General features: G+C 44.8%; 1 protein-coding gene across 2 annotated transcripts in view; it reads left to right on the forward strand.

Moving 5' to 3' along the window:
• SPPL3 (signal peptide peptidase like 3) overlaps window positions 1-16,969 on the forward strand; it is a 94,386-nt gene extending 77,417 nt beyond the window's left edge. For both annotated transcript variants that reach the window (XM_027566556.1, XM_027566555.1), the window contains exons 3-11: window positions 1,560-1,648; window positions 3,692-3,811; window positions 4,626-4,704; window positions 5,595-5,707; window positions 12,037-12,143; window positions 12,624-12,787; window positions 13,513-13,712; window positions 14,942-15,051; window positions 15,735-16,969. In XM_027566556.1, the coding sequence (XP_027422357.1) occupies window positions 1,560-1,648; window positions 3,692-3,811; window positions 4,626-4,704; window positions 5,595-5,707; window positions 12,037-12,143; window positions 12,624-12,787; window positions 13,513-13,712; window positions 14,942-15,051; window positions 15,735-15,806 (1,054 nt within the window). In that variant the 3' untranslated portion in view covers window positions 15,807-16,969. The remainder of the gene's footprint in view (window positions 1-1,559; window positions 1,649-3,691; window positions 3,812-4,625; window positions 4,705-5,594; window positions 5,708-12,036; window positions 12,144-12,623; window positions 12,788-13,512; window positions 13,713-14,941; window positions 15,052-15,734) is intronic.
• The last annotated feature ends 698 nt before the right edge of the window (window positions 16,970-17,667 follow it).

The following is a 17,667-nucleotide window of genomic DNA, read 5'->3' on the forward strand; positions in this document are numbered from 1 at the left end:
ATGAAATGGAATGCAGAATTCAGTCCTTCAGTTGCACTCGCACGTTTCAAGTGTTAATGGGCTCATGTCTACCAAGTAGGTCAGTGCAGGCTACAGGGCATTTCCACCATCACAGGAAGTTGTTTTGGACACACAGACACTTTAAATGAAGGCGGCAGTAGAAAATGAGCTAAGGACTTGAACGGTTCAAAGAGAAAGAAATGGTCAAGGTCAGTACATAAAATTGTTTAGTGGTTAAAGGATTCCAAATTAGGACATGCACAGCATTTTTAGTCCCCCAGATTGAATGTGTCTACTTTCTTCAGGTCTTGACTCAGAAATAGTACCGATGAGCCCTGCATGCCCCATTTAAAGTTTCATATCTACCCTCTCCATTTCCTGCCTTGTTCCTTAGCTGTTACCATTAACATACCACATACAATATTTAATTTTTCTTGTTTATTGTCAGTCTCCCTGGTCCTCAAATATAAAATCCATGAGAGCCTTTTTTTCTCTCCACTTGTTTCTCTCCAGTACCTAAAACACTCTCGGATACAGCAGTAACTCAATACATGTTGCTGTTGAGGGAGAGCTGATTTGGTGAAGAGAAACAAGTGCTCTTGATAGCTGATGGTGTACGATGTTGAATTTGTGATCTCCAAAGAAGATTTAGCTTTGGGACCAGGGACTAGGCTTGATGATTCAAGACCTTTTGTGTAGCAGAGTTTTATTAAAGTGAAAAAGGGACAGAGAAATCTTCTGACACAGACCTCAGAAGGGGGACGGAGAGTGCCCTGTCCGTAGTCTTAGCAAGGCCTTACATACTTTCTACCAGACCTACTCCTACAACATACATCTTAAGTTAACAAGATTAGAACTGACAATAGAAAGGTCTTACCAAACCCACTCTCACAGTGTACAAGTTTTAAAATAACAAGATGAGTCAGAAGGTTCTTGTTAAGGAGAAACAAATTCTTGAGCAAGATATGTTGTTGTTATATAGTCATTGGTGCAGAATTTAAGGGAAAACATACATCCTTGAGCAAGATGAGTTGTTTTGTTGTGCAATCATCAGCTCTGGGCTTAAAGGAAAAAAAATGTTTGTCCTTTTCTCCTCCTTGAGAACTCCAGACCCCTGTCTCCTCCTCAAGAGCCCCAGACCCCTTTCTCCTCCTCGGGGACCCCAGACTTCTTATCCACCTGCCTAGGAATTGACTCTCACTCTCATGCAATGCTCTGAGAGTAAATTGGTCCACCCTTTTTGGAAGCAGTTGTGTGGTATGTAAAAGTTTCAAAATTGTGCTTGTCCTTTGACCCAGTATTTCTCCTTCTAGGTATTTCTCATACGGAAGTAATTAAAGATGTGCAGAGATATGGCTGGAATATCCAGCCACAGTGGAATGCTTTTTTCTGCTGTCAGGAAAACTCTTGAACTAGCATGGAGAACTTTGCAGAGCTGTTCAAAAGAAATCCTCCTTTCTTCCCTAGTGCTTTAACATTTAAAACTATGTCTCATTACTGACTTTGCTGATCTACTTCTTTCTTGAAACTAAAACTTACCTATACAATTTTCCCCACAGGTCCCTTAATATGGACTTTGAAAACCAAGATAAAGAGAAAGACAGTAACAGTTCTTCTGGGTCTTTCAATGGGAACAGCACCAATAATAGTAAGGCATTTTTTGACAATTAACTGTCTACATGTAGTGGTCTTAATTTGATTCTTTCTATAACCCCAATCGATAATTTACTAGGTTTAAGGATTACAGTTGGTATAATAATACAGTTGAATCTGTATGGTATAGTTTGTTAAAGTTTTATGTTCTGAATCTGAGCTACAGATTTCTTGTGAATTCCTTTTAACTGTGCCTCAAAGCTTGCAGCCAAGATTCTTTATATTCTTAAAGACAAGCAAGATAGATGGGTATCTGTCTGCTTGTAGCCTCATTTAGGTCCTTTGGTGAGATTGATAATTTTGTAGGTGTTGATCGTAAATTCATTTAGTGACTCTTAAAGATAGCTACTTGTAGTACTTGTAGAACTGTTGTATCTCCTCTGGTACTTCAGATTTTAAAGGATGTTTGCTTTGAAGAAACATAAGTATGCTATATGGCAAGTGTTTAGCAGCATTATTCATAGTAGCCAAAAAGTAGAAGCAACTCAAAGGTCAGTAAACTAGTTAATGGGATAACAGCATACAGTATGTCCACACAATGGAATACTGTTCAGTATTAAAAAGAATGAATTACTGAAACATGCTCCAACATAGATGCACATCAAAACATTGTTAAGTAAAAAAGGCCAGATAGAAAAACTACGTATTTTAAGAATCCAGTTATATGAAATTTCCAAAAAGACAAATAGAGACAGAAAATAGATTAGTGGTTTCCTGGGTCAAGAGATGGGAAGAATTAACAGTTAACTGGCATGAGGGATCTTCTTGAGATGAGGATATTCTAAAACTAGATTATAGTGAACCTTTCATAGTTGGTGCATGCTAAGTCACTTCAGTCATGTCCAACTCTTTGTGACCTTTTGGACTGTAGCCTGCCAGGCTCCTCCGTCAATGGGATTCTCCAGGCAAGAATACTGGAGTGGGTTTCTGTTTCCTCCTGCAGGGGATCTTCCGGACCCAGGAATCAAACCGCGGTCTCTTATGTCTCCTGCATTTGCAGGCGGATTCTTTATCACTAGTGCCACCTGGGTAGCTTCACACTTGATAAACTTACCAAAAAAATACTGAATTACTTAATACTGGTAAATTTCATGGTATGTGAATTGTACTAGAAAGTTGGTAATGCTTGTCATAGAAGGTACTAATTTAGAAATAAGGAGACTTGATAATATTAAGAGATTGATATTGGGTACCTACCATTCACCAGGACTTCCCTGGTGGCTCAGATGGTAAAGTGTCTGTCTACAATGCGGGAGACCTGGGTTCAGTCCCTGGGTCTGGAAGATTCCCTGGAGAAAGAAATGGCAACCCACTCCAGTACTCTTGCCTAGAAAATCCCATGGCCAGAGGAGCCTGGTGCAGGCTACTGTCCATGGGGTGGCAAAGAGTTGGACATGACTGAGCGACTTCACTTTCACTTTTCTTTCACCATTCACTTGATATTTATTAGATATTTTTGAAAGTTGCAAAAAGAGTTGGTACCCAAGCTGTCGCATAGGCAGTGTGGCCAGAATACCCACAAGGTGTTAATAAAGTGCTGAGACAGCAAATACCACTTTCCACCCTATACCTCGAGCAGGTGCTTTTTCTTATGGGCCTTTACCATAGCCTCAGAGTCCCTTCTGAACCAGCATCTGCTGGCAGTAGGTCAGAGTAAGCACCAGTGGTGAAGTCATTTTGACCTCCATGTACAAAGAGACTAGAGAGAAAGACAAGCCAAGATGGGCAACAGTGGGTCAAGTTAGTAACGGGTTCTCCTGGAGAAGGTGAATTTGAGATGAAACAGTGATATTGTATCACTGGAAGAGCATAGCATATGGGCGCAGAGCAGGAGACGAGCGCCTGCTATAGTGAAGGCACTACGAGGACAGCAGGGAGTACATAGTCGCGTTTCCTGGGAAAGAATCCGAGGGCCTCGGTATTCTGTATCGTATGTACTAATCCCTAGAGCTGTCTGCATCTTGATGAGTTAATGTATTTCAGTCCATGGGCACAGAGCCTGTTACGTAAGCTGTTACTATGCTCCTTTCTCTTTCAGGTATCCAGACCATTGACTCTACCCAGGCCCTGTTCCTTCCGATTGGAGCATCTGTCTCTCTCCTAGTAATGTTCTTCTTCTTTGACTCAGTTCAAGTAGTTTTTACAATATGTACAGCAGGTAAATGAGTTCTGCTATCTAGTCTTAAGCTTAAAAGGAAATTTTTTAACGTTTTTAAAAATCACCATTCAAAAATTAAGATTTATACACCACTCTTTTGCAAGTTTTTCTTCCTGAGTCTTCTTTGTCCCCAAGTCTGCCTTTCCGCCCTCCTCCCCACCCCTCCCTGAACCACTTGATAGCTCTGTCATCAGTTCTGACTTGCCAACTCAGTCTGGATGAAAGGCTAGGGTTTAAAAACTCAAGAACTTTGTGGCACCAGAGCAGAATTGCTTTGGCTTTGACTCCTTGTCTGATAAGTTACCAGAAGGTCCAGTTTGGTAGAGTCATTGTTGGCAACCCTTACCCATGTATGTTTCTGCAGATAGAAACACTGAGAGCTAATCACAGTAATTCGACTGTCAGCTAGCTGATCAGTTTTCAAGATGATTGATGGTGGACGTGTATCAATGTAAAACATTAAAATGCTAGCCTTCAATATTGTAATTAGCCTCCAATTAAAATAAATTAATTTTAAAAATGCCAGCCTTGTTAGATCATACTCTGGCCTGCCATTTATCGTTTGTTGTTGAGATAGACGAGAAAGAGAAAACCTGCCAGTGCTACCCCTACCTCAAACCAGGAGTGCAAAGCGGTTATCTGTGCGCAGCTAAAGACAGACACTGTTCTTTTCTCTAGTTAATTAATATTATTGTATGCACTTGTGGAGGAAAGTATTGTAGGCAATAATTATTTCTGTAAGTCATGCCATTTTTCTTATGATTAGTAAAACATTAAACAACAAAAAAATTAACCATACATTTTCTTTCTCTAGTTCTTGCAACGATAGCTTTTGCTTTTCTTCTTCTCCCGATGTGCCAGTATTTAACAAGGCCTTGTTCACCTCAGAACAAGTAAGGACTTGGGATATTCCTCTAAACTATAAGTGTATGTTTTTTTCCTTTGTACTTGATAGCAAAATTAAGAGTACATTTTCTAATATTGACTGAAGCACAAAAATGCCAGAAGACTAGAAAATGAGATGTTTGATTTTTTAAAACTGGAAAGTGATACTTCTTTTTGCACCTTCTCATAGCAGAGGAAATCTAAACAAATCTTAGGAAGTCAGAGTCATTGCAGTATGCTTCCTTGCTTAGATTATTTAAAGATGAGCAGTTTTTTTATCCCTTTACTAGTTAATAGAATATGAAAATCGTGCTTGACTCAGACATTCTTTCCCTTTTGTCTCTGATGACCTAGATATATACTAGCTGCTTAGGTTTAATTCTAGTGTTCACACCTTAACTCCTAAAGCTATTGCTTCATGGAAACAAAATGCTATGCTAATGGAGATGCTCTAAGTTCTTAGGAAATCAGTCGCTTGGGGTGGCTGATTTTCCCAGGAATTAGTGATAACCAAATAGATGGACTATCTTAATTTTATTCACCTTTGGTTAATGAATTGAATTGTTGACTTTCCTCATTTTATTTTCCTCATAAGAATTAGAAATTTCTCTGTATTTAATTTTTCAAATATTGATATTATCACTTTAAACTTCTCAATATCCATGTTGGTATCTGGGATAAAAGGTACATTATCTAATGGGTGCATAAATGTAATCCTTCTGAACTTTCTGTAGTTTCTTCCAAAGAAATTTGGGTATTTTGGATTTCTGGGTATCTCGGTATTGCCTCCTATTTCACTCTGGCCATCTCAGATTCTGAACATGAAGAACCAAAGGAGAGTTTGCTTACTGAACGTGATTTACTGTCTGTTAGTCCAGTCAGTGTTGTCTGTTCCCAGGATTTCCTTTGGTTGCTGTGGACGTTTCACTGCTGCTGAGTTACTGTCGTTCTCTCTGTCTGTCATGCTCGTCCTCATCTGGGTTCTCACTGGCCATTGGCTTCTCATGGATGGTAAGTAACTACTGGGTGACAAGTGGAAATTGTAATATCAGTTATGGTTAAATTTGTCCTCTCTTCCTCTACTTTCTGTGTTTTAGTAGTATACTACTTCTGATTACCATGAATTATTAGGTGTCCAGAGATGGTGTTTTGTATCAGTTTTTACCCACACTCTTAAGATACTTTCTAATAACAGCTTTTTTGAGATGTAATTCACATATCATACAATTGATATACTTGAAGTGTACAATTCAGTCGTTTTTAGTATGTTCAGAGTTGGGCAGCCACCACTTGAGAGCATTTTAACACCTACCCTCCAAAACCCACACCCATCAGCAGTCACTGCCCGTCCCCTCCCCAGCCCCAGATGTACCCTGGTCTACTTTGTGTTTCCGTGACCGTGTCTCTTACAGACATTTTGCAGAAATGACATCACATATGACCTTTTTTGTCTCTTCTTTCACTTGGCATGCTGTTTTCAAGGTTCATCCATGTTGTACCATACATCAGTACTCCTCTGTTCCTTTTTATGGCCAGATATTGTTTAATTTTATAGATGCATCAGTTTTATTTATCCATTCATTAGTTGTTTTCACTATTTTGACTGTTGTGAATAATGCTACTGTGAGAAATGGAGTACAAATTTTCTGTACTTTGTTAATATACATGGGATTATACTATAATATGAGGAATATATAATAGTGTATTGATATAAATACATGTCTATATCATTATATACAGGGTAATAATAGCTAACATTGAGCTGCTGAGTGTTTTACATGGATTTTTTCATGAAATCCTGAAAACAACTCTTTGAAGTAGGTACTGTTGTTGTTCTTATTTTACAGAAGAGGAAGTAATTTCAGAGAAGTGACTTTTAGTCTCTTCTTGATTTAAGACCCTGTAACCATCTTCACCTCCTTTTTCATTCATTTCTTCTCTCGTCTTCACAGTTCACTTTACTAATCTCATAAGATTTTATCTAACTGCCTTGCCCCACGAAGTCTGTTCACCCTTTTCTTTCTTTTGATGTTTCAGAAGGGAAGGAAGTTGAAATACTACAGTCAGTTTTATGCTGTTTTAGCTCATCCATGTTGTAATGTGTATCAGCACTATCTAAGGAATTTTTTAAAGTGGGAAATTTGGAAAGCAGAGATATGGGTATGGGTGGCACTTCTTCCTCTAACCCATTCCAGCAACCACAAGGCTAATCCAGGCCTTAGGACAGAGCTTTTTGAAGGCACTGCCAGGTCTGAGGGCTCCTCTTCTTGCCAGGCTCCGTGTCCTGCAGCTCGGAGGATGGCACGCCTGCAGCGGAGCTGTCACTCGGTGCTATCTCAGCGCAGAGCAGGGTGTGACCGTGAAGGCACGGCACAGGGCTTCTGTGGGGCGACACACGGCTCTCTGCTGAGTGTGGGGGTCACTCTACACGTCTCTACACATGTTCACATCCACAGAACTGCATGTCTGAAGCCAGACTGCTGTTTCTGCCGGTGATAATCTGTGAAACGTTAAATATACGTACTTACGATTTTATATAATTTGTTTGTATACATTTGAGGCTGTCCAGGTGCGGGTCGGAAAAGAATTTCCAGACACAGAGCATCTCAGAAGGGAAGGAGTTTATTAAGACAAAGAGCAGAGATACTGTGGGCACTGTGAGCACAGTGGGCAGACCTCTGGACAGACCAGGGAGAGTTGACAGTATTCGTGAGTTAATAGCCAATTTTTATAGCCTGAAGACAAAGTACCTTCCCGCCGGAAGGTTGGCATTAGGTGTCAGGCTGGGGCGCCACAGGGTGTTTACCGGAGTGGGCATCTTTGCCTGATTGGGAGTCAGGAAGCCTGATAGTGATGGTCAGGGGCTTATGTCAACGGTTACAAAGGGGATCATTTAGCTTTGGAGGTGACCTTGGTTCTGGGCTCTGCTTCTGTGGCGGTGGTACAAGGCCTCGCACCTGCGGCCTGGGTTATGACTCTGCATACTTGCTGTCATACTTGTTGAGTGCCTTTTTTTTTAAGTGCCTACCATAGACCAAGTATGGGAACTCAAAAGCAGTTCCTTGAGGTTGCAGATCAAGTTACCGTTTAGACTTACACACAGACCTTTAAGTGACTCAGTAGGAGGTCAGGGTCTCAGTCACCAGGCCCGGTCTGTAGTGGCGGACTGAGCTCTTGACAGGCGTGGTCTCTTGTGGTAGTGCCATAGATTGCCTGATTAAAAAAAAATTAACTATGATCATTTGCTTCAGTACTTGAATACCCACTGCGCATATAAATATGCATTCTGAAGTGCAGTGTTTAGAATTTTTAAGTGGTTTATCGAACTGCTAAATTTCCCAGATTCAAGTATCTGTGCTTTCAGTATCCTTGTGGATTGGTGGTTGATAACTTAAGTGCTTCTGAAGGTTGATAAAGAATAAGTTGAGAAGAAGAAATTCCATCCAAAGTCACAGCAGGGCTTGGCCAGATTATAGCAGAAGGGTAAGAACTGTTTTATAGATACTAGAAGTTAGTAGTCGTAATGTAGCCATTAACCTGCATTTGACTTTTCCTAACATTAACTCCTGATTCCTTCCAAGGGCTGATTTGTTAACCAAAAGCAGTATTGAAATTGAGCATGTAGGTGATTTTGAAAGACTTGAATAGAACCTAATTGCTCCTTAAAATATGTATTGTAGAAAATTAAGAAGTGTTGGTCCTGTTAATGATTAGAGTAGTGTCAGTCAGTCAGTCTCACAGCTGCTTTTGTGATTATAGCCCTTTAATCTCATCCAGTCCAGTGCTTCCTGATGAGGAAGCAAACAGACATTTCTCCTCTACTACTTCTGAACAAAAACTTGATATAAAGGTTGGTTAGTTGGTTAAAATCTAAACTGAATTATTTCAGTCCCATATAAATTGACAGTTTGGATGATTGTTAGCTACATATTAAGAGAAAATGTTCTATGATGATGTCCTTAAATGACAGAGCCCTTTCCCGTAAATGGCACCCCTAAGTTCATGTACACAGAGGAAAGCTCCAAGCACTACAGTTTCACCTAGACCTCTGGAAACCACAGTCACCTACCTGGGACTGATTAGTCTCCATCCTGACACTCAGAGCTGACGTGGTGATGGTGATGCTTAAACAACCTTGGAGCTTCTAGCCCCTGGGTAGTCTGAGGCTCTCTGTAATCCCACTCCATACTGTCGGTGGCTCTGCTACAGGCTCTGTAATCCCACTCATACTGTCGGTGGAACTGGGGCTTCCCAGGTGGCTCAGTGGTAAAGAATCCACCTGCCAGCACAGGAGACGTGAGTTCAATCCCTGGGTTGGGAAGATCCCCTGGAGAAGGAAATGGCAGCCCACTCCTGTATTGTTGCCTAGGAAATCCCATGGACAGAGGAGCCTGGCAGGCTGCAGTCCATGGGGCCACAAAGGAGTCAGACACGACTGAGCAACTAAACAACAGCTGGACACACATAATGCTGTTTACAGGTTTTGCTAAGGATTTGAAGTTTACTAAGCTGCTGACCCAGTTTTTAAAAGATTAGGTTCCTCTCAAAACAGCAAGCAGTGTGTCCTTCATACTCCATTCTCTCCTCTCCTTGAGCATTACGTAGGACCAGAAAATACCAAAGTAGTGTGCCTCTAAAAAAGAAGAGGTTGGCATGAGGGAAGGTGACGTTCTTTTCCAGATAAATTGATTTGCATAGCCCTCTGAAGCTCAGTTTTGAGGGCAGTCAGCTGAATGGTCTTCACTGCACGGCTGCAGGTAGGGTGGGAAGAGCCCTGTTAGACTCTGTAGGGAAGCGGGGGCAGCAGCTCCCCACACGCTGTTGTACAGGGACGGGGCCATCTCGCCACGGGAGTCTTGCCTCTGGACTAGAGTCAGTACAAATGGGCCATAAAGGACAAGCTTTATTTTCCCAGAGACCAGGATCAGAAACAAATTTCCATTGTGAAAGGTACCTAATAGTTGAAATTTTTTTGAGTGTTCATCTAGGCTCCCCAAACCCTTAGTGGCCCTAACTTGTAAACTTACATCATTTTCTATCATTTTTGCTACTTCCCCAAATGATAAGGATCTCTTACTGGTTATACTGGTTAAATTGTCCTTGTGACCAAGTTTACAGTTTTCCCTAAAAAGAGAGAGAGCCTTTGAGCTTTTAGTTGTTTGTTTCTCATATATATCATTGTCTGATGTGTTTGTGACTTGTTTTCTGCTGTTACAGAAAAGCTAGCTTGCTAGCCACACATCTGTAACATTCTGAAATATGTTCTCCCCTGACATGCAAACTGTCTTTCCAGACTTCTGTGCAGAATCAGGTATCATTTTGTAGGTAATGATAATGTGGATTTCTTTTAAATGAGTGTTTTTTCAATTAAATCCTGTTCTTTGAAGTTAATTTACAGTGAAAACAGAATGATAAATATGGTTATTTTAAAGGGTGAGGCTTAAAGCTTATTTTCAGAGTTATTCTGAGAAGCAGTAATATTAAGAAGGTACTTTATAGAGTTTTCTTGAACTAAATCTATAGCTTCTTTTTTACCTACTCAGTTTCCTACTCTTAACAAATTAACCTTTTAAATTTGGAAGGACTTGAAAGAATTTGACCAGTAAGTGGTGTGGTATGTTACAAAGGCTGATGAATCTTGTACACACATTCCTCATGTTCAAGGACCGTTGAGCCACGTTCATACTCTACTTCCCCTGAGCAGTTCAGGGCCTAGAAGAGCCCTGACAGATAGATGTCTCATTTTATAGCTCTTGCTATTTGCCTAGGATTAGAAAATGGTCAATCCCAGAAATCTAGCAATTGATCTTTTTTTTTTGGTTTGGTTTGGTTTTAAAATGCTAGACCCTGGCGCTTGGTCCACAACCAGATTGGCTTTGCGGAAGCCTTTGTCTTAGATGTGAGCACTGCTTAAGGCCTTCCAGGTTACACGATCCTTTTAGAGAACATTGCATCTCGGCTTGGTGTCCTTTTCTTTGTTCCTGGCCCTCCTGGTTGAGAAGGAGAAAGTGATAGAGATTCTATCAATAGTATATTAAAAATAATTATAACTAAATGGCAGAGATTAATAATTTACCTCTCTAACATTTTTGATTAATTTACATTTAACCAGAAGTTAAGTCTGTTGGTAAATCTATTAGGGAAAGTCTTGGGTTTTCTCAGGCAGCATGCAGTGAGGGAAAGTTGTCACCTCTGTTCCTTAGAAGAACCCAGAAGAGGAGGTAAGATTTTTTAAGGATGACTTGAATGAAAGAATGAAGAAAAAGAAAGGCCAACTGGATGAATACTTGAGAGTGTGTTTTGGGGCTGTGACCGGCTGGTGGCGCTGTTTGGTTGGTGGGCATTGAACTTACTTGTCATTGAACTTACTTGTGCTGAGAACCTTCTCTGAAGTAGTCAGACGGGATGCACGCTGCCTTTTCAAACACGGAACTTGGGAGTCTGGTGGGGAGACTTGGTTGGCATGGTTGGAAAGAGGTTATTGCTCAACTCAGATGGAGAGGAGGAGTCAGTGGAGGAGTAGGAACACGAGAGGAAACTTGGGGCCAGGCCCCTGCGGCATTGCCTGTGTGTGAGTCGTGCCTCCTCAGTCAGAAGTAATCCATCACAGAGAAGGGGACCTCATGACTTGAGGCAGGGGATGATTTTTGACAAGGGCAGTGAAGAGTGTAAGCGGGGGAGAGAGAAAACAGGAAAGGATACACACAGCAAAGCAGGAAGTGTGGGGAATCCGGACCAAGATGTGCAGTGGTGGTAAAGAGGAGCACCCCAGATGGTAGCAGCAGCCTGTGCACGCATGAGGAAGGTTGTGTTAAGTTGAAAAGGAACGCAGGGTTTCTTGCTTTGAAGATGAGCAATAAGATGACATTGTGTGGAGTCATGAGAAACCCTGTCATTGAGCAGTTCTGTCTTGTCCCCTTTACTATAGACCCAGGTGGAGAGGATGAGCATAAAGGAGTGACTTGACTGGAACAGTGTCCTTAAGGAAGTGAAGAAGATGTGCTCTAGGGTGTGGCTTTAAAGGAGTAAGGGCAATGCAGTGAAGTAGTGGGGGAGGCAGGAGACAGAGCTGGGAGAGCTGGGCTTGGCCTAGAGCTTTATCATTCAAAACAGCCCAGGGGGTCTTAGTTGACCACCATCGCCAGCATGAGGCAAGGGGTTTTCCCAAATACCAGGAGGTCAGAATGGGCTGAGGTGGGCACATTGCACTCGTGGAGTGTAAGCACCTCACCTGGGGCGTAGGGCTGAGGGACCTACAAACTCTGTTAGGTTTCCAAGCTGAATAGCGTGTGGAGGGTGGCTGTGCGTGTGCTCCACTCTGACCGCTGTCTCCTCCCCAGCCCTGGCCATGGGTCTCTGTGTCGCCATGATCGCCTTTGTCCGCCTGCCCAGCCTCAAGGTCTCCTGCCTGCTTCTCTCAGGGCTTCTCATCTACGATGTCTTTTGGGTGAGTGTCCCCCCGGAGCTGCTGCTCTCCTTCGGGTCTGACTAGAACATTCACTCCTGAAAATGTACTCGGTACCCTAAGTCTGCTGGCCAGGGTACCTCCTGTCCAAGACCACTCCTCCGGGCCAGCACTACACCTGTTGGAAGATGAGCGGGCCTGTGTGCATGGAGACTTGTCAGAGTAGAGAGTCCGCGGGCGACTCTTGGGTGAGGAGGGAGCACAAGGCTCTCTGCCCTGGAGAGAAGCAAGGCTCTCAACCCTGGAGCATGGCCAGCTGTGCGCTTAGGGCTCCCTCTCTGGGTGTGGAGAGAACAAATCTGCAACACGTACAAGAGCAGAGCTCTTCTCGTTCCTCAAAGCGTGCAGTCTGAAAAGCCTGATGCTGCAGTCCTGAGACTCTGCTTTCAGAAACAAAGAGGGCTGGTGCTGAGGTCGGGGTGCCTCCAGCTCCCTCTGGTAAAGGTGACTCTCCCCTGGCAGGTGTTTTTCTCCGCCTACATCTTTAATAGCAACGTCATGGTGAAGGTGGCCACGCAGCCGGCTGACAATCCCCTTGACGTCCTATCCCGGAAACTCCACCTGGGGCCCAACGTTGGGCGCGATGTCCCGCGCCTATCTCTGCCTGGAAAACTGGTCTTCCCTAGGTAGGACTGGGCCTCGTCTCGGGAGGGTGAGGACCCCACCCTCCTTTGCCCCTTCGTCCTCGCTTGGTTGTCATTGTCATCAGCATTCTGATGGGGTCCAGGAAAGGGTTGTGAATCGTCTCCATCTTACAGATGACAGGACAGGAGTACTGACAACTTCCAGAGATGGGTCATCAAGTGATACGGATGCAGCTTTTTAATAATTGATTAATGTTATCAAACAGCCATACATTACTGCTGTACTGCAAGTTGGCTAGAGGGAATTAACAGGAGGATCTGGGTCTTTTTTTTTACTTTTCAGACATTTGTAAAAATGTGCTAATGCTAAAATTAGAGTCCCTGGAACTATAATCTTGGAAAAATTAAGGTGCTGCTTTCATCTCCCATGTCTGGTAGTAGTCGGGTGCTTACTGGACATCTCAGCAGTGAATGTGTGACACATGGTGAGTTGACATCTCTAGAGGCGGCAGCACTACGCGGAAGCTTCAGCAGCCGCTTAGGTGGTGCTGTCCCAAAGCGCTGGCTGCTGCAGACCATTCTTCCAGTACTCTAGTGGCGTTCAGTCTCCACACTCCTCTAACAGCTAGTGCTGTTAAACCAGTAGCGATTGCCATCAGCCGTCAGATAAATTCTTTTTGGCTTCTTAAAAAGCGAACAGACCTTGAGCAGGAGGAGGAGTGGGGTTGTAGAGGGTGAAACCCCTGACGTGTGACACTGCATTCCAGCTCCACAGGCAGCCACTTCTCTATGTTGGGCATCGGAGACATCGTGATGCCTGGACTCCTGTTGTGCTTTGTCCTGCGTTATGACAACTACAAGAAGCAAGCCAGCGGTGATTCCTGCGGTGCCTCCGGACCCGCCAACATCTCCGGGCGCATGCAGAAGGTTTCCTACTTTCATTGCACCCTCATTGGATACTTTGTAGGTAAGAGGACCTGGGAGGCTGCATGCGATCCCCTCCCTGACTATCTTCCAAGCCCTGGAGTTAACCCAGATCTTGCAGCTACAGATGCTGGAGGAAGAAGAGCAGTCACTCTAGTCGTTGCTATAAACAACCACAAAGGGGAAGGAAACTCCTGACCCTGAGGTGAGGCCAGCAGCCTCGTTCCCTATCCAATAATAGTGTGTTTGAAGGACATTGTAGGAAAAGTGTGGTCGGGCCTCAGAGCTGAGAACACCTACCCCACGGTGATGGAGCAGTGTGTGTGCTTAATTACATCTTCAGCGTGAGTTTAATGGATGTCATGTTTATTTCCTCTGCTGTTTGACAGATATTTCCCTTCATCTGCTCTAACATTTCCATCACCTCTGACCTGGACTCTCCTTGGCTAGTGTTTCTCTAGCCAGCTCTGTTTTGGCTGGACAGGGAGAGACGGTTGTATATCTGCCCTGCGTGAGCTGTGACAGCGAGGGGAGAGGAGCACCTTGCTCACCTCAGTGCCTCCTGCTGAGGGAGCCCTGCACAGTTCCATGGCGCTTTCCTAGGCCTGCGCTCATTTCCACTCCAGCAGCTCCCAGTGGGCAAGGCCACTGCCCTGCGGCTTGAGATGTGCAAGGCCACATGGCTGTCATAAGCAGCAGGGCTAGAACTTGAACCCAGGTCTTTTGCTTCCAAGTCTGTCCTCATCCAGCTTCCCAGTGGCACTAGTGGTAAAGAGCCCACCTCCTGCCAACTCAGGAGACATTAGAGATGCGGGTTCCACCCTGGGTCGGGAAGCTCCCCTGGAGGAGGGCATGGCAGCCCACTCCAGTATTCTCACCTGGAGAATCCCATGGACAGAGGAGCCTGGCGGGCTACAGTCCATGGGGTCACAAAGAGTCGGACACGGCTGATGCAGCTTAGCACGTCCACACGCCTGTCATCATCATATATATAGGAGACGGGGAGACCAGGCACATTTGGGGCCAAAATGAGGTCTGGAACCAGGGACTTGGGCCACTTGCAGGTCCTTGGAATTCTAAGTTTTTAAAAAGCTGTGCTGCTCCCTGTTTCTTTCCCTGCTCAAGCTAGGCATGTCACTCCCTACCACTGGAGGGGGTGTCACGTTAGAGCTGCACAGTCTCAGGGCCATGCTGCGAAGCCGTCAGGTGACAGAGGTCTCCTCCCTCGGGCTGGCTGCTTGGAGTTACTCACCAGCGTTTCTCTCCCTGCAGGTCTGCTCACTGCGACTGTGGCGTCTCGAATTCACCGAGCAGCCCAGCCTGCCCTTCTCTATTTGGTGCCATTTACCTTATTGCCACTCCTCACGATGGCCTATTTAAAGGTGAGAAAGGCAGGTATAAGCCAGTGGAAACGATAAAATGACATTGACCCTGGACTTGGCTAGGTATTCCCCTTGCTTGAGGTATTCCCCTAAGCTCTTCATCTTGGGATCTCTGTGTGTGTGTTTGCTAACCTGCTACTAGCAACCTCTTCCAGATTTTTAACAGCCATTGGCTGAAAATACTAATGAGTTAGACCCCTCACCACCTAGTCATGGATTAGTTAACTGAAATCCCTAAAACCCTGCTGCAGAGACTTCCTGTTTCTCTTAAAAGCAGCATGCTATTACCACCTAATAGCTCTTTTAGTACTCTGCATTAAAGATTGGAAATAAGAAATGTAAAACCTGAGGGCCCTATCTGATTCACAAGGTTTATACTGTCACTCACATTTTACAGACTAGGAAGCAGACACAGAGGTTAAGTATGAGCCTGGATCATTTGACTCACAAGTGGTTGAACTGCCCCCAGGACCGAGTCAGAGCCGTTTCCTGCTCGGGGTGCCAGGAGCCCTTCTAGCAAGTTCTTCAGAGACCTGGGAGGTTACTTTTCAATGAGTAAAATGTGAATGTTCTTTGATTCTGCACAGAATCAATCTGCTCTGAGGTCAGGAGTCAGGAAGGGCTTGTACATAGATAGGTGTGCCTCGATCTGAAACATGTGGCTGAAGTTGTGTCTTTCCCAGGGTGACCTACGGCGAATGTGGTCTGAGCCATTCCACTCCAAGTCCAGCAGCTCCCGATTCCTGGAAGTATGATGGATCACAGCGGGCGACCAGAATGGCCTCTCAGTCCTTCTCTGTCAACGTGTGGCTTGTTTCCTCTTAGAGCTGGCCTGGTACTCGGAGATGCACCTGTGTAAGGACTGCCGTGTGCCCAGATTTTGCATTTTCGGGAGCGAGGTGCTGGAGCCTGCGTGGTTCCTTCTCTTCCTGCCGCCGGAGAGGTGGAGCCCCTCCTGGAGTGACAGGTCCTCCCCCACCCCCCAGCGCGCCTCCCTCCCCCGTTTTTATGGATCTGCACCAGACTGTTACCTGCGGGGGACGGAGATGCGACTGTTGACACTGACAACGGCAAGGAGTCGTTCTGTACCTTTGAACACTAAAAGGATGGAAACCTTAGCAAACTGGTTTCTTCAGTGAACCCTCAAGAACTTTGGGACCAGTTTCCTATGGGGGACTCAGTTTCAGAGAACTGAGACAGAAGCTCTTCTGTCGTTATATTCTTCTTTCCTTTTTTTGGATTTATTAAATATTTTCTGTGGTGTGAAGTGACTTATTAAATCCACAGACATTGAGTGACTTCTTACAACATACACATAAGAATTTGTTGTAATGAGTTCATGTCCACCCAGACGTTGTGTTGGCAGTGAACGAGGGCACGGTTTTTATACGTACATACACACCCACATGCACATAGATATATATGAATAAACAGAAATTAAAACCCGCTAAGCTCATGCTGTGTAGCGGACAGGGGCTTGCTGTAATTTCTAGCATGTAGAGCAGTTCACGCTGGCTTCCTTGTATACAGACAAGCTGCTGTCTCTCCCTCCACGACTGAACGTGCAGTTAAAAACCAGTATAGTATTTGTACTGATAGACTCATGGACTGTAGGGGACTCTCATTTGGTTTTGATCAGTGTAGCAAATTAGGGATGAAAAGTTAAACCTTTCTGGCCCGTTTTTTTGTTTTGTTCTGACAGGCTTCTTCCTTGCAGGGTTTTCAGTAGTTTCTTGAACCAATGCATGTATTATGGCAGCAGGTGTCTGTGCTTCTGATCATAGTAATGTACTACTTGTAAATACATTTTTCTATTTTCTATTTTTTTTGTATTTTTTTTTTTTTGGCCTTTTGTTTCATTGGTGTGCTGTATTTTCCATGCCCTCACTCCTTTAAGAAAAAAAAAGGAAAAAAGCAACACGAGCCTGTCCTTGCTGTTGTGATTGAAGTCTTGGTTTCCCTGTGGTGACAGCTGGGCACTGGGGACAAATGTCAAACACCCCCCAAAGACGGGCCCTCCGTTGCAGGAGTCGCAGCTCGAGCTTGCAGCTACAGCCTCGACTGGGGGCCAGCGTCCAGGCGGTGGCTAATGTGAGTGGCAACTGGGGGGCCAGCGTCCAGGTGGTGACTAATGTGAGTGGCAACTGGGGGGCCAGCGTCCAGGCGGTGACTAATGTGAGTGGCAACTGGGGGGCCAGCGTCCAGGCGGTGGCTAATGTGAGTGCCAACTGGGGGCCAGCGTCCAGGCGGTGGCTAATGTGAGTGCCAACTGGGGGCCAGCGTCCAGGCGGTGGCTAATGTGAGTGGCAACTGGGGGCAAGCGTCCAGGCAGTGGCTAATGTGAGTGGCAACTGGGGGCCAGCATCCAGGCGGTGGCTAATGTGAGTGGCATCTGTGGACTGACGGGGGAGTCGCCTGTCGTCTGGATCAAGAGAAGCCGGGGATGGGCCTGTACACCTGGGAGCACAGGCTGCAGAGGGGCCTGCTGTCCTGGACTCTCCCTGAGACAGGTGATCTGTGTAGAAACCGGGGCCCTGGGGGCCCTGTGGCTGGAGGTCGCGGTGTGCGGCATTCACAGGCGGGCGGTGCACGTGGCCGTCAGCATGCTGCATTCCT

Source organism: Bos indicus x Bos taurus, chromosome 17, assembly GCF_003369695.1.
Source record: "Bos indicus x Bos taurus breed Angus x Brahman F1 hybrid chromosome 17, Bos_hybrid_MaternalHap_v2.0, whole genome shotgun sequence".
NCBI lineage: Eukaryota > Metazoa > Chordata > Mammalia > Artiodactyla > Bovidae > Bos > Bos indicus x Bos taurus.